Source organism: Schistocerca gregaria, chromosome 2 (genome assembly GCF_023897955.1).
Source record: "Schistocerca gregaria isolate iqSchGreg1 chromosome 2, iqSchGreg1.2, whole genome shotgun sequence".
Classification (NCBI taxonomy): Eukaryota; Metazoa; Arthropoda; class Insecta; order Orthoptera; family Acrididae; genus Schistocerca; species Schistocerca gregaria.
The window spans coordinates 73,477,440-73,502,211 of NC_064921.1; the positions used below are offsets into that span (position 1 = coordinate 73,477,440).

Genomic DNA, 24,772 nt, shown 5'->3' on the forward strand with positions numbered 1-24,772 from the left:
GACTGCCGGTGTGGCCTAGCGGTTCTAGGAACTGCGTGACCGCTACGGTCCCAGGTTCGAATCCTGCGTCGGGTATGGATGTGTGTGATGTTTTTAAGTTAGTTAGGTTTAAGTAGTTCTAAGTTCTAGGGGACTGATGACCTGAGATGTTAAGTACCATAGTGCTCAGAGCCATTTGAAGCAATGCGACACCACACAGGTCGAGAATTTCTACAGAGTGGCTCCAGGAACACTCTTCTGAGATTGAACACTTCCTCTTGCCACCAAACTTCCCAGACATGACCATTATTGAGCATATCTGGGGATGTCTGAAACCTTGAGAAGAGATCTGCAATCCCTCGTGCTCTCACGCTTTTATGGACAGCCATGCAGGGTTGATGGATCCCTGGAGCACTACTTCAGACAATAGTTGAGTCCATGCCACGTCGTGTTGCGGCACTTCTGCTAACTCGCGGGGGCCCTAACACGATATTAGGCAGGAGTACCAGTTTCTTTCGTTCTTCAGTGTAGATAATCGTTTCTCCTTACGTTTTAGCTATGCTATCTTCAGCATTTCCTATGTTTTATTTGATAGGATTTTTTACTCCATTTGTAAAGCTGGTCTTATATTCCGCAGTTGGGTTATCTGAGTGAGTGAGGAAGGAAGGATAGGAAGCGACAGACAGCGGCGGTGCCGTGCTGCTGGCAGGTTCGTGTCCCGAGGGCGGGGCGCTCTGCTCGGCGGATCACATCCTGGTTGCGTCACCGTAGCCCACATTCCGGGGGCGGCGGCCGCGAAGCCCGCCCCTGCTCTCGCGACACGCACAGCAGGTCGCGGAATGTCGGCCACGGCGACGCTGGGATGCGCCGCCCTCACGCTGGAACATTCTCGCTAAGCAGCGACCATACGAGGTGGCTGTGGTGTGCGTACTGTAAGACCTTCGGTACACACACCATCAGATTATTTGACTTGTCGCTCTAACGAAGTAGGCGAGTGTCAGCAATATGTCTCGTGGTCTTATCGTGGCGTGTTTATCTTCTGCCGTTAGGTCAGACGATAGAAACGCCACTTGCACGCTTAGAGTAGAAGATTGACGGTGACCAACTTTAAACAGATCTTCATTAATTTTCACACACATTTATTAAAATAATAAAAATCATAGATATTGCGTAACTTGTTTCTGGATGCTGTTTACAATTGACAATCTGAAGTTCCTTTGGTCTTGGTACGTTAATCTTATTCTCACATATCTCTGATACTTGACAAAGTGTCTATTAATTTATCTCCATGGCTATGTACAGGAATATGGTAATCTTATTAGGCGCAAACTGAAACTTGACTATAGACTGGTACAGACTAATGTAGACTGGTACAGACAGGTGCAGACAAATGCAGGCTAATGCAGACTGACTAATCGGAGGCTTGTACACTCGTTATAATACCTCGCGCGTTCAGGTATCGCTGCGCGAGTGTGATCCGCGAGGAGAAAAGGTTCTACGTTAGCAGCAATCTCATTGTCTGCGTTACATATTAATACGCGGATCGGCGGAAGCAGAATTTGGTCCGTCTCTAAGACAGCGCCATCTCGCAGTGCGGAGACGGACGAGCGCTGCGCCTGCGCTGTAGGGCTTAGAGGGGCGCGCTCTAGTGGGAAAGTTGTGTACGCGCTGACTACGCGGAACTATGTACACAACAGTGGCTCTCCTGTTGAAAGTGCATTCGTCATCTGAACGGTTGTGTTTCCGAACTCCATCCGAGCATACTTGTATGGCTGTCCCAGAGATTTCTCATATTATTTCACGGGAATTTGACGAAGACAAGAAAAATAGCAGTTATAAGAGTCGAGGGGCATGAAAGGGAAGCAGTGTTTGGGAAGGGAGTGAGACAGGGTTGTAGCCTATCCCCGATGTCATTCAATCTGTATATTGAGCAAGCAGTAAAGGAAACAAAAAAAAAATTCGGAGTAGGAATTAAAATTCATGGAGAAGAAATAAAAACTTTGAGGTTCGCCGATTACATTGTAATTCTGTCAGAGGCAGAAAAGGACCTGGAAGAGCAGTTGAACGGATTGGACAGAGGATATAAGATGAACATCAACAAAAGCAAAACGAGGAAAATGGAACGCAGTGATGCTGAGGGAATTAGATTAGGAAATGAGACACTTAAAGTAGTAAGGGAATTTTGCTATTTGGGGACCAAAATAACTGATGATGGTCGAAGCAGAAAGGATATTAAATGTAGGTTGGCAATGGCAAGGAAAGCGTTTCTGAAGAAGAGAAGGTTGTTAACATCGAGTATAGATTTAAGTGTCAGGAAGTCATTTCTGAAAGTATTTGTATGGAGTGTAGCCATGTATGGAAGTAAATCATGGACGATAAATAGTTTGGACAAGAAGAGAATAGCAGCTTTCGAAATGTGGTGCTACAGAATAATGCTGAAGATTAGATGGGCAGATCACATAACTAATGAGGAAGTATTGAATCGGATTGGGGAGATTAGAAGTTTGTGGCACAACTTGACCAGAAGAAGGGATCGGTTGGTAGGACATGTTTTGAGGCATCAAGGGATCACAAATTTAGCATTGGAGCGCAGCGTAGAGGATAAAAGTCGTAGAGGGAGACCAAGAGATGAATACACTAAGCAGATTCAGAAGGATGTAGGTTGCAGTAGGTACTGGGAGATGAAGAAGCTTGCACAGGATATAGCAGCATGGAGAGCTGCATCAAACCAGTCTCTGGACTGAAGACAACAACAACAACAACAACAACAACGACGACGACGAAGATGACAAATAGAAAAAACCGAACAAGTGCGAGTTTGGCTCACACTCCGACGTTTCCGTACAAACTTAAGGGTGATAATTATTTAACTATATGAAATAAAATCGTCATAACTTCTGAACAGTTTGCGTTAGAACGTTCAAACTGTACAGTTGGCCGTGTGAATTGATTGGAATTAGTACTTGCATTATGGTTTGTTTACGTCGAAGCCCATTTTCATCTGGATGGGTTCGTCAATAAGCAAAATTGAGTTATTTGGGGAATGGGAATCCACATTCCACGATCGAGGAATCTCTTCACCCTCAAATGGTGACTCTGTGGTGTGCAGTGTCCAGTCACGCAATTATCGGTGCGATATTCCTTGACGGCACGGTGAGTACCCAACCGTAAGTGAAGGTTTTGCAAGACGACTTCATCCCCATATCCGAAGTGACTCTGATTTCGACAAGATGTGGTTGATGCAAGGCAGAGCTCGATCCCATCGAAAAGGATGAACGTTTGATGTGCTGGAGGAGCACTTCGGGGAGTTCATTCTGGCTCCGGGGTACCCAGAGGCCACTGGTATAGGCCACGATTTGCGTGCATATTCCCCGGATCTCAACACATGCAACTCCTTTTCGTGGGGTTGTATTAAAGACAAGGTGTACAGCAAAAAACCCGAAACCATTTCTGAATTGTAAACAGCCGTTCTGGATGTCATGGAGTGCGTCGATATTTCGACACTTCAGCGGGTCATGCAGAATTTCGCCATTCGTCTGCGCCACATCATCGCCAGTGATGGCAGGCACATCGAACATGTCATAGCCTTATTCCGATTATCTGTAAAGACGTTAACATATTGAATAAAATATCTGCCCGCCGTATTTGCAATTTACTTTTTTCACAAAATTTAATTATTGTCATCCTGTATATAGACACTTCATCCACACAGGGAATCGATGACCTAGGCGATTTTCATCTGTTATCGATATCAATACTGTCAAGATACTGGATCCAGGCATTCCAAGACTCTCGAGAATTTATCCGTAATTTCGCGTTCGCTGTCGTAGTTTGTCGTTTCTTTTATTATTTTTGAATTTTGTTAACGTGCTATGCTAATTGGCAACTGCAGATGCGTTGACTTCGTCTGCTCTCGTCCTTGTCACGATTGCTGGTAAAATTTGACGGAAGTCTCCAGAGAAGGGCTATTGTTGTTACGCAAATGTCGTATTGTTCTGTGGAATGCTTCAACAGATGTTTTATGGTCTATCGGTACCTCATACTAAACAATGAAAGTGCGATCTTCAATCAGTTACCAGCATTACTTTGCTCTGAACAATTACAGATGCCATACATGTCTCACGCATAAACCGTCAGGTGCTTTGTATGCAGTGTGAGCAGCTCGTAAAGGGCCTGCAATGTTATCGCCGGCGTGGTGCGGTAGTCAAGTGGCTTTCTGCCTACCCTCTGCTCGATGGCAAAGGCATCGTTTGCACAGTGACAGGGGACTTCACCTAAGTGTAGCTCAGCCAAGTAGCACGAAATATTTGTAAATCATATTCACAGGCCTTCCTCGTGAATTACTCTGTCTACTACTGAAAACAAACATCAAAATCCCTGCAGTAGTCCCTAAGATTTTTCACAGATTACGAATGCAGTCTAAGTTTCTAATGGAAAAATGTGGTATGTAACTAATATACTTACAGATGAACAATTTTCGTGTTTTTTTCCTTATTTTTACTGTGATACCTCGCTTCTTGCAAAATTTCATCATCCTGAGTCAACGAGAAGTTCCGTAAAAGTTTTAATGAGCGTCTTTGCAAGAATAAAAAATGAGCGTATCTGCTGACTGTATTGACTAACAAGTTTAAAGGTTTTTGACCGTCAAGGGACTGTACACCTTAGTATGTACATAAATTTTAACTTGATACATCTACTCGTTCCTGAGAAAAAGGTGCCTTAAAACTTTCGGAGAGACAGAAAACTAGAGAAACGACGAGAAAACGTGGACTAATGTTTTACGGTCATTTCGTTCCCACGAATGAAAAAATGGTATACAGGAGAATTTTTGAACGTATCAATTTGAAGAAAAACCTAACGGTGCTTGTGGCTCGAAGAAATCAGAAATGATCTGAAAGAGATGAAGATTGAAGAAAATTCTGAACAGAGATATTTTCAGAAGGAGGTTTTAGATTCCCATCTCCTGAGAAAACTGGAGCTATTTGATCAGAAGTTGCAGAACAATAGCACCCTCACCGAATGAAACATTATTGGGGAAATAAAGTTAAATCTGAAATAGTTAGATACGCAGTCTACAGGCGGCTCAGATCGATACAGGAAAACTGACAAAAACCAGTGTAAGTTTCGTATCCACAAGCTTTATACATTTAAACGACATAAACTCGTTTTAATTCCTTCTACAGGACGTAGTTTTCTGTGACCGGTTTCAGATGCAAAGGACAGAAATTTAACAGCAGAAGTGCAACAGTTGCCACATAATACACCTGTGTTATTCTGAAACAAGAGCTTCGCGTGTATTACAATAAAATGTAAATTGGATAATTAGGTTAATGGCGTGAATGAATGACTTGTAAAAAAAAGTGAAGGTGGAGCAGATTTCTACAAATTTTTGTAGACGTATGTATGTGTATGGGTATTGAACCGGGGACGTGGAAACGACGGAGAGGCTTCGTCGCGCCGTAGCCCTCAGTAGTTCACAACCCCACAACAGGCGACAGCAGTCCATCCAACCCACCGCCACCCACACTGAACCCAGGGGTATTGTGCGATTCGGCCCCCAGTGGACACCCCGTCCCCTCCCTCCCCCAGTCCTTCTCCCGCCCCCCTCCTCGGGAACGTCTCATACCAGACGAGTGTAACCCAAAATGTTTGCGTGTTAGAATAATTATGGTGCACGCGTACGTGGAAACGGTGTTTGCGCAGCAGTCGCCGACACAATGTAACTGAGGCGGAATAAGGGGCACCAGCCCACATTCTGCTAGGCAGATGGAAAACCACCTTAAAAACCATCCACAGGCTGGCCGGCACATCGGACCTCGAAACTAATCCGCCGGGCGGATTCGGGCTTGGGGCTCGCCGCCCCTTCCCTTTCTAACTTTATACGTGTTGTAAAAAATACAACACGTTATATTCCTCACTTTCTTAAAGAAAAATGTCCGGTGTTACACAAAATAATACTTTATTTTCTGTTTCATTGTCATACGGATTTTCAAAACAGTCTTTTAAAGTATATTTACTCTCAAATTTTTACGAGATTTTCTCAATCGTTTGCTTTCCTCGCGCTTTTGTACTCGTGACCTCACTGCAATTTGCGATTTGATTCAAGACTTCTTCACAAATAGAATACAACACGTCGCTCTTGACGGAGCAAAATAAACAACTGTGACAGTAATTTGGGGGTACCCCAAGGAACTGTGATAGGACCTTTACTGTTGGGGGTTGGATTGTTTAGGGGAAAGAGACCAAACTGCGAGGCCATCGGCCTCATCGGATTAGGTAAGGACAGGGAAGGAAGTCAGCCGTGCCCTTTTAAAGGAACCATCCCGGCATTTGCCTGGAGCGATTTAGGAAAATAACGGAAAATCTAAATCAGTTGGGCCGAACTCGAGTCCAGTGTGCTATCCACTGCGCCACCTCGCTCGGTGTCCTTTAGTGTTTACTCTGTATATAAATGATCCAGTAGAAGGCGCCGGGACGTCTTTAGGGCTGTTGGTGGATGATGTGATTGCCTATAAAACGTGGCAGCGCCAGAAGACACTAATGATCTACAGAGGGGCCGACAGAGGACTGATGACTGCTGACTGGTGCAGGCTCTGGCAGTTTACACTGAACCTAAATGACAGATGGCGCATACATAGGAATACAAATCCTCTACATCACTTCCCGAGCACGGGGTCCCAGGTTCAATTCCCGGCGGGGTCAGGGATTTTCACCTGCCTCGAAATGACTGGGTGTTTGTGTTGTCCTCATCATTTCATCATCATTACTGAAAGTGGCGAGATTGGACTGAGCGCAGTTGAACGCCCCACAAACCAAACATCATCATCATCATCATACAAATCCGCTACTGTATAGCTAAATCATTGATTACAAATTGTTGGAAACAGCACCTACAGTGAAATGTCTAGGAGTAACTATCCAGAGCGACTTCCCTTAGAATGACCACATAAACCAAATAGTAGGAAAAAGCAGTAGCGAGATTGAGATTCATAGGAAGAATAGGCTGAATTACAGTTCCTTAACTGTAATTCGTCCACAACTTACGGCACTGCATAATGCTCAAAAAACTCCAGTGGTAGAGGCTACAACAGAAGCGTTGTGCACCGCGGGGAGAGAGAGAAATGTCCACAACGAGAAAATACGAGAAAGATTTAATACGAAGGTTCATCGACAAATATTCTTCGCCACGAGCCATTAGTGAATGCAATAACGAAAGGGTGGGGGGGTGGGGGGGGCAGTTGTGTTACCAGAAGCATCCTTGGCCAGACACCGTCATGTGGATTGAGGACTCCATGTAGAGTCGTGTACAAATCCCATCACGTCCAGTCAGCCGGCCCTAGCGGCCGAGCGGTTCTAGGCGCTACAGTCTGGAACCGTGCGACCGCTACGGTCGCAGTTTCGAATCCTGCCTCGGGCATGGATGTGTGTGATGTCCATGGGTTAGTTAGGTTTAATTAGTTCAAACTTCTAGGCGACTGATGACCTCAACACTTAAGTCGCATAGTGCTCAGAGCCATTTGAACCATTTGAGGTCCAGTCATGTTTCTTATTTTCAGCGATTTCAGTCGATTTTCTTTACGACGATCTGTCATTTTGACATTCTTGTGACGATTTAAAGGATGAATCACAGAGCGATATTCTGCAATGAAATAATTTTGGAAACGGGAATTTAATATTTCTGCCTTCTCTCCGTTCTTTTTCTTTTAATGGTTGTCGCTGTCACTTTTTTATGATAAATTCACAACCAGTTTCGGCCTTCATAGGCCATTTTCTGATGCTGCAACTGACGACAGAAAAGCTTAAATTAACACCCGAAACAAGTGCAATTATTTTAGCTAGATCTGCTTGTGAGCTTAGTAAAGTGCAGTTAACATGCCGCGCACATGCTTGATACGTATAGGGGAAAAAAACGTGTTCATGCGTTGTCACCTAAATGTGTAACCAGAAATCAGGGAATTATATACATTCAACCGTGTCTACTTTTTCTTCCCCTGTCCTTGCGTGCGTCCTCTATACGACGATCTTCAATCGTAAAAACGGTAAAATGACACTTGTTACAATTATATGCTTTGTATCCCGCCTGGAAGGCAGCGCGTGGGTCTCCTCCTGAAAACTGAAGGGTAGACCGAATCCAGGAAGCTAGGAGGAGCAGGTGAGGTAGAACTCTCGGTACTGCAATTAAGGTAAAAGTCGTTTTACTATATCACAACACCTTATTAACTCGAATACATAACTTTGTACTGAGGAGCAGGCAAGTGCGAAGCCGGATGTACCAAACCTAACACAGGCAAAGTCTGTAGTGGCTCGCCCACTACGAAAATGAAACAATGTTGGTTGGTCGTCTGCTCGTGAACAAAGTGGGCTGAATCTGGAGCGGCGCTCGTAGAGCTGCACAACGCCGGCTAGAGGGTGCTGTGGTCTGCGAAGATTTTCCACTCTCATAGTGCCAGCCTAAGAACTTACACCTACGCGGTGGCATCGTAATTATCGATACCGCACTATGTCAATCAGTTATTCATCAAATATGAAAGTAAATTCAGTTGTTTAAACAGTAAAACCTATTTAGAACAAAGTAAGGTGTTTACAATAAAAAGACAGTTGTGCAATCTTTGCGGCATATTCTTCAATGTCCAGCGGCGCTAAACTTCCGGCTGCTAGATGTTTAGACCACTGCCCATGAACTTACAAGGGAACCTCCCCATCGCACCCCCCTCAGTTATAAGTTATAAGTTGGCAGAGTGGATAGGGCTTGAAAAACTGAACACAGATCAATCGAGAAAACAGGAAGAAGTTGCGTGTAACTATGAAAAAATAAGCAAAATATACAAACTGAGTAGTCCATGCACAAGATAGATAACATCAAGAACAATGTGAGCTCAGTAGCGCCGTGGTCCCGTGGTTAGCGTGAGCAACTGCTGAACGGGAGATCCTTGGTTCAAGTCTTCCTTCAAGTGAAAAATTTACTATCTTTATTATCGCAAAGCTATGATCTGTTCGTTCGTTCATTGACGTCTGTTTACTGTAATAAGTTTAATGTCTGTGTTTTGTGACCGCACCGCAAAAACCGTGAGATAAGTAGACGTTAGGACGTGCCTCCAAAATGGAAACCGAAAACATTTGATCCCAAGGTTATAGGTCAACCGAGTCCTCCACAGGAAACACTTCTGATATATTCTATACGACACTGGTGACGGCATGTGCGTCACATGACAGGAATATGTTGTCGACCCACCTAACTTGTACACGTAGCGAATGGGTAAAAAGATTATTCCACCTTGCCCGATTTAGGTTTTCTTGTGGATGTGATAAACACTCCCAAAAAAGCGATGAAAACATAGGAGTTTGTCACATAAACTGAAAATAAAAAATTAAACTTTCTCTCGAGGGAAGACTTGAACCACGGACGTCTCATTCCGCAGCTGCTCACGCTAACCACAGGACCACGGCGCTACTGAGCCCAGATTAGTCTTGATGTTGCCTATCTTGCACATGGACTACTCAGTTTGTATATTTTGCTTATTTTTTCATAGTTCCACACAACTTCTTTCTGTTTTCTCTATTGATCTGTGTTTAGTTTTTCAAGGCCTATCCACTGTGCCAACTTATAACTAAATCTGAGGGGGTTGCTATGGGGAGGTTCCCTTGTTAGTAGAGCCGGCACGGAATGGACAACCAGAGAAATTGCTTATTGCAGCTCGCTGGCACTCTTCTCTCGGCTGCAAGGTGTTTACGTTACGTGTGTAGATTTTAGCAAGCGCTGAAGCTACCCGGACAGGTGAGTGCAACACGCGCGCATCTAGCAATAAGAGTGGGTTAGGAAAAGTACACTTGGATGTATGTGCATAATTCCCTGGTTTCTGATTTTGTGTTTAGTTGACAACGAAAGTTCATCAAATGCCGCCCAAAGGTAAGAACCATATGCATGTTAACAGCGCTTTACGAAGGTCACAAATAGTCCTAGTGACTTTAATTGCAATATGTCTTAAGGCTCTGAGCACTATGCGACTTAACTTCTGAGGTCATCAGTCGCCTAGAACGTAGAACTACTTAAACCTAACCAAGCTAAGGACATGACACACATCTATGCCCGAGGCAGAATTCGAACCTGAGACCGTTGCGGTCGCTCGGTTCCAGACTGTAGCGCCTCGAACCGCATGTCTTAAGATTTTCTATTCTATTCTGCAGCATCTGAAGATGGTCATTGTAGTGCGAAACTGGATATGACTATGTCATGAAAAGTGAGTACCCACGCGGTTTAAAGCGCCTCGTCGTGTTTCGCGCGGCTCTCCCCGGCGGAGGTTCGAGACCTCCCTCGGGCATGGGTGTGTGTGTTCTCCTTGGCGTAAGTTAGTTTAGGTTAGATTAAGTAGTGTGTGAGCTTCGGGACCGATGACCTTCGCAGTTTGGTCCCATTGGAATTTAACACAAATTTCCAAATTTCCAAAAAAGTGACTGTGGTAAAGACAAAACAAAAAACGAATAAAATACTTTACAGTATCTCAACGTATTTGCAAAAGGAATGTCAGTTTTTCCAAAATCCTTCGTTTTGATATGATTATGACTGCAAAGTGTATGCTAAGATGACTTTGATCCATTTACTGATTTAACAGAAGGTCAAAACTTAACAGGATTTTCCGTGGGGACGGTAAACCGAATTTTTCGGTAGATAGACATTTAGCTTTGTATCGCAAATATCCTGCCTCTAGCTGTACCTTACATGATACGTAACTTCTACCACAAACAGTAAGCCGGGTTCCGTAGTATTGATGTAGATGCATCACGTATGAAGTTAACAAAAATTTGGATAAGTCAGCTGTATCTACAATTTTTTTATACATCATTCAAGCCATTAGCCTAAATATCAAGTTTCTTTTTCTTACTGTGCACTGCTGCTAGAACTGGCGCAAGTTCTTTGGCGTACTCTTTGCAGAGTTGGCGAGGAATCCCACAGGTCCAGTCGTCTTCCTTATTTTCAGCGATTTCGTAACCCGCAGTCACATTATTTCTACAGCTGTCAATTTGACGCTCTTGTCACGATTGAAAGAAGCACTGTACGATATTCTGGAATGAAATATTTTTTGAAAGAGGAACTTACTATATCTGCCTTCTCTCTGGACCTGATGGGATACCAGTTCGATTGTACACAGAATACGAGAAGGAACTTGCCCCCTTCTTCCAGCGGTGTACCGTAGGTCTCTAGAAGAGCGTAGCGTTCCAAAGGATTGGAAAACGGCACAGGTCATCCCCGTTTTCAAGAAGGGACGTCGAACAGATGTGCAGAACTATAGACCTATATTTCTAACGTCGATCAGTTGTAGAATTTTGGAGCACGTATTATGTTGGAGTATAATGACTTTTCTGGAGACAAAAAATCTACTCTATAGGAATAAGCATGGGTTTCGAAAAAGACGGTCGTGTGAAACCCAGCTCGCGCTATTCGTCCACGAGACTCAGAGGGCCATATACACGGGTTCCCAGGTAAATGCCGTGTTTCTTGACTTCCACAAGGCATTTGATGCAGTTGCCCACAGTCGTTTAATGAAGAAAGTAAGAGCATACGGACTATCAGATCAATTGTGTGATTGGATTGAAGAGTTCCTGAATAACAGAACGCAGCACGTCATTCTCAATGGAGAGAAGTCTTCCGAAGTGATTTCAGGTGTGCCGCAGGGGAGTGTCGTAGGACCGTTGCTATTCACAATATACATAAATGACCTTGTGGATAGCATCGGAAGTTCACTGCAGCTTTTTGCGGATGATGCTGTAGTATATGGCTGGGTTGTAACAATGGAAAATTGTACTGAAATACAGGAGGATCTGCAACGGATTGACGCATGGTGCAGGGAATGGGAATTGAATCTCAATGTAGACAAGTGTAATGTGCTGCGAATAAATAGAAAGAAAGATCCCTTATCATTTAGCTACAATATAGCAGGTCAGTAACTGGAAGCAGTTAATTCCATAAATTATCTGGGAGTACGCATTAGGAGTAATTTAAAATGGAATGATCATATAAAGTTGATCGTCGGTAAAGCAGATGCCAGACTGAGATTCATTGGAAGAATCCCAAGGAAATGCAATCCGACGACAAAGGAAGTAGGTTACAGTACACTTGTTCGCCCACTGCTTGAATATTGCTCAGCAGTGTGAGATCTGTACCAGATAGGGTTGATAGAAGAGATAGAGAAGATCCAGCGTAGAGCAGCGCGCTTCGTTACAGGAGTATTTAGTAATCACGAAAGCGTTACGGAGATGATAAATTAACTCCAGTGGAAGACTTTGCACGTGAGACGGTCGGTAGCTCGGTACGGGCTTATGTTGAAGTTTCGAGAACATACCTTCACCGAGGAGTCAAGCAGTATATTGCTCCGTCCTACGTATATCTCGCGAAGAGACCATGAGGATAAAATCGGAGAGATTAGAGCCCACACAGAGGCATACCGCCAATCCTTCTTTCCACGAACAATACGAGACTGGAATAGAAGGGAGAACCGTTAGAGGTACATGAAGTACCCTCCGCCACACACCGTCAGGTGGCTTGCGGAGTATGGATTTAGGTGTAGATGCAGATGTATCTTCAACTTTTTTTTATATAAATCATTGCCGGCCGGAGTGGCCGTGCGGTTCTAGGCGCTACAGCCTGGAACCGCGAGACCGCTACGGCCGCAGGTTCGAATCCTGCCTCGAGCATGTATGTGTGTGATGTCCTTATGTTAGTTAGGTTTAAGTAGTTCTAAGTTCTAGGGGACCCGTAACCTCAGAAGTTGAGTCCCATAGTGCGCAGAGCCATTTTTTTTTAATCATTCAAGCCATTAACCTAAATATCAAGTTTCTCTTTTCTTACTGTGCACTGCTGCTAGAACTGGAGCAAGTTCTTTGGCGTTATCTTTGCAGAGTTGGCTAGGAATCCCACCAGGTCCAGTCATCTTCCTTATTTTCAGCGATTTAAGTCGATTTCCTAACCCCACGGTCAAATTATTTCTACATCTGTCAATTTGACGTTCTTGTCACGCTTTGAAGAATGAATCTCTGTACGATATTCTGGAATGAATTATTTTTTGAAAGAGGAATTTTCTATTTCTGATGATGATGATTGGTTTGTGGGACGCTCAACTGCGCGGTTATCAGCGCCCGTACAAATTCCGAAGCTTTACTCAGCCCAGTCACGTCACTTTCATCATGATGATGATGAAATGATAAGGACAACACAAACGCCCAGTCATCTCGAGGCAGGTGAAATTCCTGACCCCGCCGGGAATCGAACCCGGGACCCCGTGCTCGGGAAGCGAGAAAGCGACTGCGAGACCACGAGCTGCGGACTTTACTATTTCTCCCTTCTCTCTCTGTTGTTCTGTGATTATGGCCAAAAACTGTGTGACCAGATGTCTTTGATCTGTTTACCAATTTAAATTAAGATAAAAAATTAACAAGATTTTCTGGCAGATCGGTAGACCAAATTTTCGGTCTGTACTTTAGATGATACGACACGTTGTGAGGTGTTAGACAGCAGCTAGGAGTCGTATTTAGTGCGCACATTTCTGAGCAGCTGTATTAGTTGGACGTCTCTCCGCCGGCCATGGTGGCCGTGCGGTTCTAGGCGCTGCAGTGTGGAACCGCGCGAGCGCTACGGTCGCATTTTCGAATCCTGCCTCGGACATGGATGTGTGTGATGTTCTTAGGTTAGTTATGTTTAAGTAGTTCTAAGTTCTTGGGGACTGATGATAACAGATGTTAAGTCCCGTAGTGCTCAGAGCCATTTGAACCATTTTTTGACGTCTCTCCATTACAGGCCCGGAAGCACTGTCGCGGGGCCCGCAGCCTGACCGCTCCGCCACAGAAGCCGCCCAGAGCAGCCTCCAGCAGCACGGCAGCGGCGCATCCAGCAGCTGCCGGGGAGCCCCCTGTTGGTGTGGCACGTCTCTCTAATCACACTAGCCTCCCACCGGCAGCCGCTCTTTACAACTGTAGCGCGCCGGCCGCGAGGTACGTGTGACTGATCCATCATCATTACCGGCCTCTTCTCCGGCGCAGCGCCCACTGCAGGGAGCCCGCAGGAGCTGTTTGTGTCGGCGAGGCAGCCGAGAACAATATCATCACCGCGGCGGGATCCCAGTGCCCGCAGCACGAGTACTATTACGGCGGCGCATTAAGTCATTAGCGTGTGGTACGGCGCCGCTGCTCTCCCCCGACTCTCTGGCGCCGCGTCTGTGATGAACACCGAAGCGACCGCGGTGGAGGACGGACCTGGCGACTTCTGGAAGAAGAACAAGAACCTGGTCAAGGTGCTGGTGGCGACGGTGGTGCACCCGGCGTCCAGGCTGGCGGCCAGCTACACCAAGACCGCGCTGCGGGAGGCGTGCGCCCGCGTCGTGGACAGGCTGCGCGTCTCGGCCGAGCAGATGGTGCTCCCGAAGAAGGCGCGTCGGGCCGACGCCGAAACGGCGGACGGAGAGGAAAAGCGAGCGGAGCGGGAGGCAGCGCCGTCTGTGACGTCGGCTCCGTCGTCAGCCGCGTCATCGTCTACGTCGTCAGATTCTTCCTCTTCGTCGTCGTCACCGTCCACGGAGACTCCAGCGTCACCAGCGGACGACGGCCATCGGATGTTGGTGTACTTCCAGCAGCCGCCGCTCGTGCGCTGTCGACTTAGCGTCGCCCTGGAAGAAGGCTGGCTGTGAGTACACTGAATTTCATTTCGCTAAGCCCGTTTCACCCGGAGAAAGCTTTCGTATAAGTCTGCTAGGTGGTGCGCTTGACTGTTCTCTGGCAAGGAGTTGGGATAGCTACAGGGTGTCCAGAAAAGGGCTCCCTGATTTCAAAATTAAATATCTCGGAAACAAAGATCGATAGAGGAATGCAGTAAACGGTGTGTTTATTGTGAAAGCCGTAAGAAGTTTATATAGCAGTTTGAAATAATAGTTACAAAAGCTGCTAACAGATGCCGCTGTACGCTGTACAGCTCATATCAGCATACATAAGTGAAATAATCGTATGAAAACAATCTTTGCAAACAATCACATCGCAGTGTTTTCAAAATGTTCACCATTGGCACTACAGAGGTGGCGCAAACGAAGAATGAAATTCGCCATCACATTTCGTAGTGTCTCAACCGAAATGGATTTACATGCCACAGATATCGCCGATTCAAGCTCGTCCAGCGTGGCGGGATGCTTCGGGTAGACCATGTCTTTCACTGTGCCCCACAAAAAAAAGTCACAGGGAGTCAAATCCGGCGAATATGGAGGCCAATCCATGCCTGCACCACTAAATTTAGGATATGCCAAAGCAATGACTCGATTCAAGAAATATTCCTCAACAAAGCGAAACACTTGTGCGGTCCGATGTGGTCGGGCTCCATCTTTCATAAACTATTCAGTGCCTGGTCGATCCTCTAACGGTTGCTGTGTGGCGACAAATTGTACCAAAATTGCAACGTAACGTGCACCAGTGGCCGTTTCACGAATGGAAAAAAAGGGCAAATAATGCCTCTGTTGCACGCTGCAGCCCACACAGTAACTTTAGGAGAATACAGGGATTTCGCTTCACACCCATATGGCTTCTCGGAACCCCAAAATCGCCAGTTCTGCTTATTCACGTATCCATTCAGGTGGAAGTGTGGTTCATCTGTAATCCAGATGCAGCCAACATCAAATCCTTCACTGTCAATCATTGTGAGCATCCGATTAGCAAAGGCAACCCTATGTTGCACAGCTCGTACTGGTATGGCCTGGTGCATTTGAATTTTGAATGGAAACATGTGTAGGCTCTTTCTCAGTATTTTCTGCGCTCTGGAACGCTTCAAACCAGTCTCAGATGCAATTCAACGGACGGATGACATTGGATTTCGCTGAATAATTCCAGAAACTGTGGCGATATTTTCAGGCGTAACTGCGGTTTGCTTGCGGCCAACATGCCCCACTAGATAATCAGTTGCGCTGCCTGTTCGTTGAAATTTTACGAAGAGCGTACGACGGGTTTCCGCATCGGGTTCTTTTGGAACATTAAATCGTGCTTGAAAACTTCGACTTGTTGCCGTAGGACTCTCTTCTAACCTGTGGTACTCTAGCACCAGAAAAACGCGTTGTTTAATGGAGTACGTGGTTTTAATCTCTTCCTTCGGTACGCTAACCCCCTTTCACGTTTCAATAGTGGAACTGATCGCTCTGGGCTTCGGATCACTATTTATACTAGGTATTACGTATGGCGATTGCAGCGCCATCTGTCAGCAGCAGTCCTATGACGCGGGGTATCCTGCTTCGGCGAGAGGACCGTCCAACGTGTGGTGCTTGTGGCGTCCAGGTCACCATACGCCACGTTTGATTGGATTACGTTTTATTTTCTGCCCAGCGGGCCGAAGCCCACTTGCCAGCGGATCTGCCATCTCTTTTAGGAAATACTCAAACGAATGTGGTTAAAGATTTAAAGTTCTGTGACTTGTCCAATGTTTTTACCAAGATTTTAGAGAGAGGGTCTTAATTTCTTCACAGGGTGACTGGCACGTCCATATTTTATGTAAGTGGCCAGTCAGTGACTATTTCCTGCGGCATCCTTGATGCTCCTTTCTCGTTTTCCTTATGTTTTATTTTCTTATATAGCATTTTTCATCTTGAAATTTATCCTGGCAGATTAAAACTGTGTGCCAGTCTGAGACTCGAACTCGGGATCTTTGCCTTTCACGGGAAAATGCTATACCAACTGAGCTACCGAAGTACGACTCACGCCCCGTCCTCACAGCTTTAATTCCTCCAGTACCTCGTCTCCTATCTTCCAAACTTCGCAGAAGCTCTCCTGCATACAACGTATATATATATATAATATGCAGGAGAGATTCTGCGAAGTTTGGAAGGTAGGAGACGAGGTACTGGAGGAATTAAAGCTGTGAGGATGGGGTGTGCGTCGTGCTTGGGTTGCTCAGTTGGTAGAGCACTTTACCGCGAAAGGCAAAGGTCCCGAATTCGAGTCTCGGTCCGGCACACAGTTTTAATCTGCCAGGAAAGTTTTATATCAGTGCACACTCCGCTACAATGTGAAAATTTCGTTAAGATTTTTCATCTTTTCCCGCTTTCTTTACGTGTACTCCTCCATTTTATTAAATTTGTCCACATTCGTTTCTTTTATGTGTGTCAGAGCGCTATCCATGTATCTCTCATACCTTTTCGGGTCTATTCGCCAAATGCAGTTGGCGCACATCATACAAATATGGAGGGTAGAGATTCCCCTACCACTCAAAGTACAGTAGTTGCTGCTACGAAATGGACTACTAGCACGCAGCAGGTATATATGAGACCAAACAGGATTAGATAACGCTCCGACAAAAAGAGATTGCAACACAGAGTAGCAATAATTTACAGTGATTTATTAAAAGAAGTTTTACAATACTGAACTGAAATATGAACATCGTGCGTGGCAATTTAGTTCAGTATTTCCTTCCGCCGATCTGTCTTTAAACACTGTCGTAGGTCTAAATCCAGTTTAGAATGACTGACATCGCTTGTATGATGTCCAGTTCGAGTTCTATTTGACGGCAGTTGTGCATGAGACCTGAGACAGTAACTGATACTCTCTGATGATTGTCTTGAAGTACCTTGTGAGTGGTGCCGTGTCTTTGCTTGTTTCAAGTCTAGTGGATGGATGTCCACTTGGAAACTAATTGTGTGACTTAAGGAGGATGCACATCACCATCTTTGTAATACATTAAATGTATTCGCAATTGCGAATATGGACAACCATCAGCTGTAGAATGGAACGACGACAATGAAAATTTGTGCAGGGCCGGGACTCGAACCCGGATTTCCCGCTAACCGCCAGCAGTAGCCTTACCATTTGGCTATCCGTGCACGACTCACAGCCAACCCGAAACTTCTACAGCTCATCAGCCATGCGTCTTCAACCTGTACTCGTACATCCATTATGTATATCGACGTACAGGGAAAACATTTTACTTGAAAGTCGCTTGCCCGCCGTCGGCGGATAAATACGATGCTGTAGTGCCTGTGATATTCTGAATCACGATGCAAAGTTTCTTCGGAACTTTGGATCATAATTTAGATTAACACAAACGCTGCAATATCGGGTAATCTTTGTACTGTGCGAGCTCTCTTGAATCTGGCGTAACTATGCTGGGCCTGAGTTACAGGCAGCTCGGTGCTGTGTAGGCTGTCTCCCTTATGTTCTGAAGGACACGGCACTATTTACACTGTGCATCACAATTAAAGGATCATTTTTTCGAGACACTGTAACTGTCTCCCATTGCGAGGCAGAAATTTGAAATTTGGCTCGAAGTGCCCACAGCCTTCCTTCTGTAATTGTTGCAGAAGCGTAGCGCCCTGTGACGTCACTTTGGGCTCAGCGACCCTTCAAAGAGCAAGGTGTCGACACTTGCGAGAAAAGGACCACAGCTCAGATGCCCGTGTGAGGTGGGTAAACGATGTCGCATTGCCAACAAATTTCACCAGTAGACCACACATGTCAGAGCTCATTATTTCCGCTGTACGCATGTCGAGAAACGAGAGATTCGAAAGTGACGTGACCTTCAAACTTATTTTACATCGCTCTATTTCCGGTCATGGGTTTCTTATAAAAACTTATTCTGCTAATTTCCCTCTATAACCCCTAGAATACTGTAGCAGACATTTTGAAACACCCTGTATAATAAACATGAGAACAGTGTCGTTTGACAACTGGATCTGGAATGATATCACAAAGCTTGGTATGCTCTCCTACTGACTGGTTACCGGCTGCAAATACTTCGACCAGACTTAAGCGAAACGAGAAAGTGCTCTTAACAAAAGGTAATGGTGGCAGCCCGAGGGCCTGGCACATTGTGCAATTCTATATTTACTCCTCAGGGCTTCACCAGCAAGGAAATTGGATTTTAATTTGTTTTCAGGCAGGAATGATGACCATCCCCCATTATGTGGTGTGAGGTCTGGGATGTCATTATATCCGAGATTTGAATACCCTCTGAATATTCGCTCGTGTAGCGACTATGTTCCGAGGCGGCAGTTATCTAGGACGAGACATCTTTAGACGGCTGTTACATAAAAAGAGGAGTTGAATCTATGCGGCAGTCTGGTTTATATACGAATAGAAAACTTCATTTTACTTTCTCACCTTTTTCGTGGACACTTTAGAAGGAACTGCAAGCCATAGTGTGTAAGCCACGCTTTACAGTACTTGCGCTGTATATTAATCTATCCGTGAACTTACGGCAATAATATTTCTTCTGTAGCTTACGTGTGACGGGATAAAATCACATGTCACTTCGGTTTATAAGAAAAATAAAAGTGAAATTCTTTGTAATCTTGCGGTTGCGGTCATCAGCACTAGGTTGGTTTCATATAGTTCTTCTTTCTAATCTATTGTCAGCACGCTTACCGTTTCAGCATAACTGCTGCCTCCTTAGTTAACGATCTGATTTGTAACTTTACAGTGTATCCTGTTTACCTTGACCAGCGCAAATAACTTCTTGCCCAGAATAAAAATAAAAAATGCATCAAGCAAATACTGTTTAACTGCTAGAGCAGTGGTTCCAGACTTGGGGACAATTACTCCTGAAGGGTAAAATGAAAGGGGTTCAGTTGCGTTTCGGTCACGAAACTAAATAAAATACCAATTAGCCACAACTTAAGTTACCAATAACTACATTTTTTTTAAATATTAACGTAACATGTCACATAATGGGGTGGTTACAGCTAGTTAAACATATATGTGAAAATCATCTTCGTCACGATGTTGAGTGCCCCACAAACCAAAATCATCATCTTCATCGTATAGTCCACCCCCTACATACACTTTATATTATGCATATTCGACAGTAAAATGGAGACTTAAACATTTCGTGAAAATGCCTTTTCTCAGTTGTAGATAGTTCCCACGATGGAAGAGAAATTGCTTCAGTTATTCACTTTGCAATAATGAAAAAACTAATTGACAGTACAATACAACAATAATTATTGTAATGGGTGCCACATTACTGCAAGACTCACACAGTCTCATTATCATCACCATTATTATTATTGTTACTAGTGGGAGTGGTGTGACAGACTAAGCATTGTCTGAAATCTTCCAACAAGTTCTGCCAGTTCAGGAGCAAGGCGTCCAGAGCATTGAAAGTGCTTTTCCAGAACTACACCAGCATGTCGGGAGACGGATTTGAATGTATCGTAAATGTTGTTGGTACTAGAAATCGTAAAATCAGTACCAATTTGAAGAACAATAGACAATTTAGAAACAGACTGGCGATGAGCCTTAAAGTTTTGGGTTTCATGCAAGTTTGATATGCCGGAAGGTCTACTTCTAAAGCGGACTTCTCACCGACATGGTTCTTAGTGGTTGCAGAAGTTTGCAACGTTTTGGTAGTACGACTTTGGAATTCAGGAAGATGAGTTTGAAATATTGTTGAAATTTCTGTCACATATTGATGTCAACGGTCCCCGGGGATGAAAAATGTGAGGCTTCTAAGGCAATGCAGCCAAAAGATATGGCCACAAATTTTGATACGAGCAAACTCGCTGATCAAAATCTACAAGGTCCCTCCCATTGACCTATAATCACGAAATTTGCTAAGAAGGAAGGTATCACACTACAACCAAAGAAAAAATCCAAAAGTTAATCTGTGATTATATCACACTTTTTTTCCCCTCAGACTGTCCGTCCGTCCGTCCATCTGTCAGTTAAGACCCCTTTTTCTCAGGAACAGTTGGACGTATCATCAAGTTGAAATTCATGTTACATACTACGGTATATGGTACCTTGCCGATATTAGAAACGTTATCTTCTACGTCAACACAGTTAAAAGATTCGTCCGTTTGTCGCATATTTTGACACTCGCAAACTCACTCATGAAAACGTAACGTTGGCGTAGAATGATGGAATTTAGTAAGTAGAAAGGTTTCACAGTACAAGTCAAGGAAAGAAATAGGAAACTGTTAATCTGTGATAATGTCATATGAAAAACACATTTTTGTCATTTTTATCCGATTTCAGACCTGAAATTAAAACATTCTATAAAGTCTTGGATTCCTTGGAACCGATGTCTTGCCAGTATCAATATCGAAAATAGACAAAAATCGTGGAGATCCTGGATTGCCGGAATGGATGTGCTGCCTGTATACATAACTGAGTTTGTGTAGAACCTTCAGCGTACGAGGCCTGCTCGCGTATGGCCAAATGTTCCTTTTTTTATTATTTTGATTCGCCAGTACAATAAGAGAACGATTTTCTTAAATGAAATGAACCTACGAGCAGGTATGTGAAAGTAACATATACGAAGACTGTAATAAAAAAAGACAGTTTGCAAGGCACGGCAGCACAGTTGACGGTAGAAAAAAGAATCAGGGTTGACTACGAGAGCGAAAAGTTTTAAGACATAGGTCTCCACCCTTGGGACACAACACTGGCAACACTTCGGCAATTCCTGCAACAGCCTGCTCCACCATCAAGATTACTGTCCTAGACCGCAATACTGCTGAATTCTAACCACATTGCATCAATGTTGACGGCAACACATTTGCGGCTACACATTACGATGAGACCTTGTAAAAGAACGTAAAGACTTGGTACATTGCTTTTCAGAGAAGGTTGTAAAGCGAATCTTGCTGGAACAGCATCAAAGTATGTCTTACAATCGTGAATAAAGTAAGTAGAATTGGCAACCCGTCACGTTTATGCATATCTAATTAGCTATGGCTGTGTTTGTACCGAGTGTAGCAACTTACAGAGGTCCAATGTGGGATGTAATTATCTGTGGCAACGGAACTTGACGTTAATGATGAACCGATTAACGCTGGAAAAAATTAGTTCCAGTTTTGGCCCTAGGTGCAAATCTGGTTCTGTGGCTGGAAGAAAACGTATAGAAATGTTTCCATATGTAATGGATTAAGAACGGGACGTGGGCAGAAAAGGTAAAACAAGTGAGAAAAGCATATTGTTGATTTCATTATTAACCGTCGCTTACACAATTTCTTCAGTATGAGCACGGGAGACGACGACGACGAGATGCTGTACAGCGCCACATTTGCACCTGGCGGCCAAAATTCGAACCAATTTTTGCAGCGTAAATCGGTTCCGTATTAAGACGACGACGTGGTCCCAATTTCAGATGGGTTTAAACAAAAGGAGATGTGTGGCTGCGGTAGGTAGCGAGCCCACGATAGCTTCGTTCAGAAACCAGCCAGTGACACGGAACTCATTTCACGCTCGTCAAGGCGCCCACAGCAAACTGCTCGCCGATTCACCGTCTCCTGTCCTCAAGTTGCACGCCTGCCGTGCTATTGCACTTCCTGGTACAACGCGTCGTAGCATTGTATACGATTGGCAGAACGTTCCGATCGCTGTTTACAGGCACTTGGTAACTGCGCTGAAAAATAGTGTCATGTATTTGTGTCGCTTTGATATGGAATGTAGCATTCAGTTGAAGGTACTTTGCCCGCCACTATAATTTGTGACTTTCTTTCCAAAATGCCCTCGTAGGTAGGTGTTATGAACGATGTTGATACAATCCTGTACGCAACAACTAAGCTGATCGGAAACTCACTAATCTCGTATTTTGTTCACTGCTTATTTTACCTCAGCAGCTTCTCCACCTTAAATGATTAAAACTGAATAAAAATGATGTTTCTGTTCTACCACTCTTCAAAATTTATTTCTTAAATTTCACCAAAGAAGACGAAGTAAATATTCTAGAATTTGATCCAGAAAAACTGCCAACATGAGTAACTTAGAAGTAGATGTCCTCGGAGTAACGAAGCAACCGAAATCACTTAACAAAAGCAAGTCCAGACCATGTACCAATTAGGTTTCTTTCAGAGTATTCTGACGCAATAGTTCCATACATAACAATCATATACAACCGCTCGCTCGACGAAAGATCCATACCCAAAGACTGGAAAGTTGCACAGTTCACACCAATGCTCAAGAGAGGCGGTAGGAGTAATCCACTAAATTACAGACCTGTATCATTAAAGTCGATACGCAGCAAGATTTTGGAACATACATTGTCTTCGAACACCGTGAATTAGCTCGGAGAGAACTGTTGGAACACAGTCAACACGGCTTTAGAAAATATCGATCTTGTGAAACACAACTAGCTCTTTACTCACACGAAGTGCTGAATGTTAGTGACAAGTAATTTCATATTGATACCGTCTTTCTAGATTTTCAGAAGGCTTTTGACACTCTGCCACACAAGTGGATTGCAGTGAAATTGCGTGCTTATGGAATATCGTCTCAGTTGTTTGACTGGAGTCGTGATTTCGTGTCAGAAAGGTCACAGTTCGTAGTACTTAGCAGGTCATCGTGAGAAACAGAAGTGATTTTTGGCGTTCCTCAAGGTGGTGTTGTAGGCCCTCTGCTGTTCCTAATCTATATAAACGATTTAAGAGACAATTGAGCAGCCGCCTGATATTGTTTGTTGATGAAGCTGTCAGACATCATTTCATTACACACAGCTGCACCATCTGTGAAATATCTGAGGCTATTATTAATATTGTCTGCAAGGTCATTAATACGAGGGCGTGCTGAAATGTGATGCCTCCGATTTTTTTATATAAAAATTCATAAAGCTTTTTAAATAAAACAAATGTCATTAACATTCTACATCTTTACGCTTCATGTCTACATATCTAACGCCCTCTGGAGCAAGAGGGCTCCGAATTGTAGCGGTGCGTATCGTAACTTTGGCGGTCCGTGAGAAACAGCGTGCTGCAATCGAGTTTAGAATACTAAAAGTCCATCCATACATGGAGCACCGTCTCCATCATGACTATGCCAGAACACACACGACCGCTGCGACATCTGCATCAATCCGACGCCTTAGATTGACTGCCATGCGGTCCCGAGTTGGGCGTCGTCCAGTTTTCTTCTGTTACCAAAACTTAAGAACGCATTCAGTGACTTTACTTTGATAGTGATGAAGCGCTGCAGGCAGAGGTGAGGCTGTGGCTCTGTCAAGAAATAACACATTCTACATATACAAATCGACAATCTGGTCTCTCGTTGGGAAAATGTGTTCGTCACCGGGATGACGTGTAGAATGTAAATCAAGTTTGCTTTATTTATAAAGCTTTAGGAATTTTCACATAAAATTTCTGTGGTGTTACTTTTTAGCATGCCCACGTATACCTCAAAAATGTGTTTGCCTACCAAATGGTAAATACTAAGAATGGCTTTTGGTTTACTTTACCACACGATAACAAAGTTTAGCTCTGTCGGTTACTCTTTTCCTTTACTTTCTTATCAATGTTCTGCCGTTACTGAATTTCGGTGACAGATTTGCATTGAAAGCACATGATGGACGACGATATCTGTTCAGATAACACAGTGATGAGTACCTGTCGGGATTGAGATTTTGCCCGCCCGTCATTGGTGTACTACTGCTTAGAAAACAGAGTATCTTTCGCCCCAACAGCATTCACTGTTAGAGCAGTACGATGTTTTATGACTAGTTCGTAATTTTGCATACTCTTTATCAAGTTATTATTGCTTAAGACTCAAATAATATTCCTTATTGCTAGATTAATTTAGTTAATTGCGACCAGCGGTTTTCACAACCAACTATTTTAGAGACTGAACAGGTAATTTCGCCTGCGAGATTTCTTCTAAATAAAGGAGTTCGCCTACGAGTTTTCTTCTAAATAAAGATTATCATTCTTGCTACAAAAGAGAAGCTTGTTGGTTCTTGTGCGAATGATATTCTTTACTTTGCCCGCTTTTGCTGTAAAGTTTTTCGATGAGACTAGTTCCCCTCCCCCCTCACCTCCTCCCCCTGCCTGGTAACGCATAAGAAGGCGAGTGA

General features: G+C 44.1%; 1 protein-coding gene across 1 annotated transcript in view; it reads left to right on the top strand.

Annotated features, from left to right (window-relative positions):
• LOC126335641 (uncharacterized) overlaps nucleotides 1–14,654 on the top strand; it is a 91,884-nt gene extending 77,230 nt beyond the window's left edge. Inside the window, exon 2 of the mRNA XM_049999098.1 lies at nucleotides 13,769–14,654. Within this exon, the coding sequence (XP_049855055.1) occupies nucleotides 14,190–14,654 (465 nt within the window). The 5' untranslated portion in view covers nucleotides 13,769–14,189. The remainder of the gene's footprint in view (nucleotides 1–13,768) is intronic.
• The last annotated feature ends 10,118 nt before the right edge of the window (nucleotides 14,655–24,772 follow it).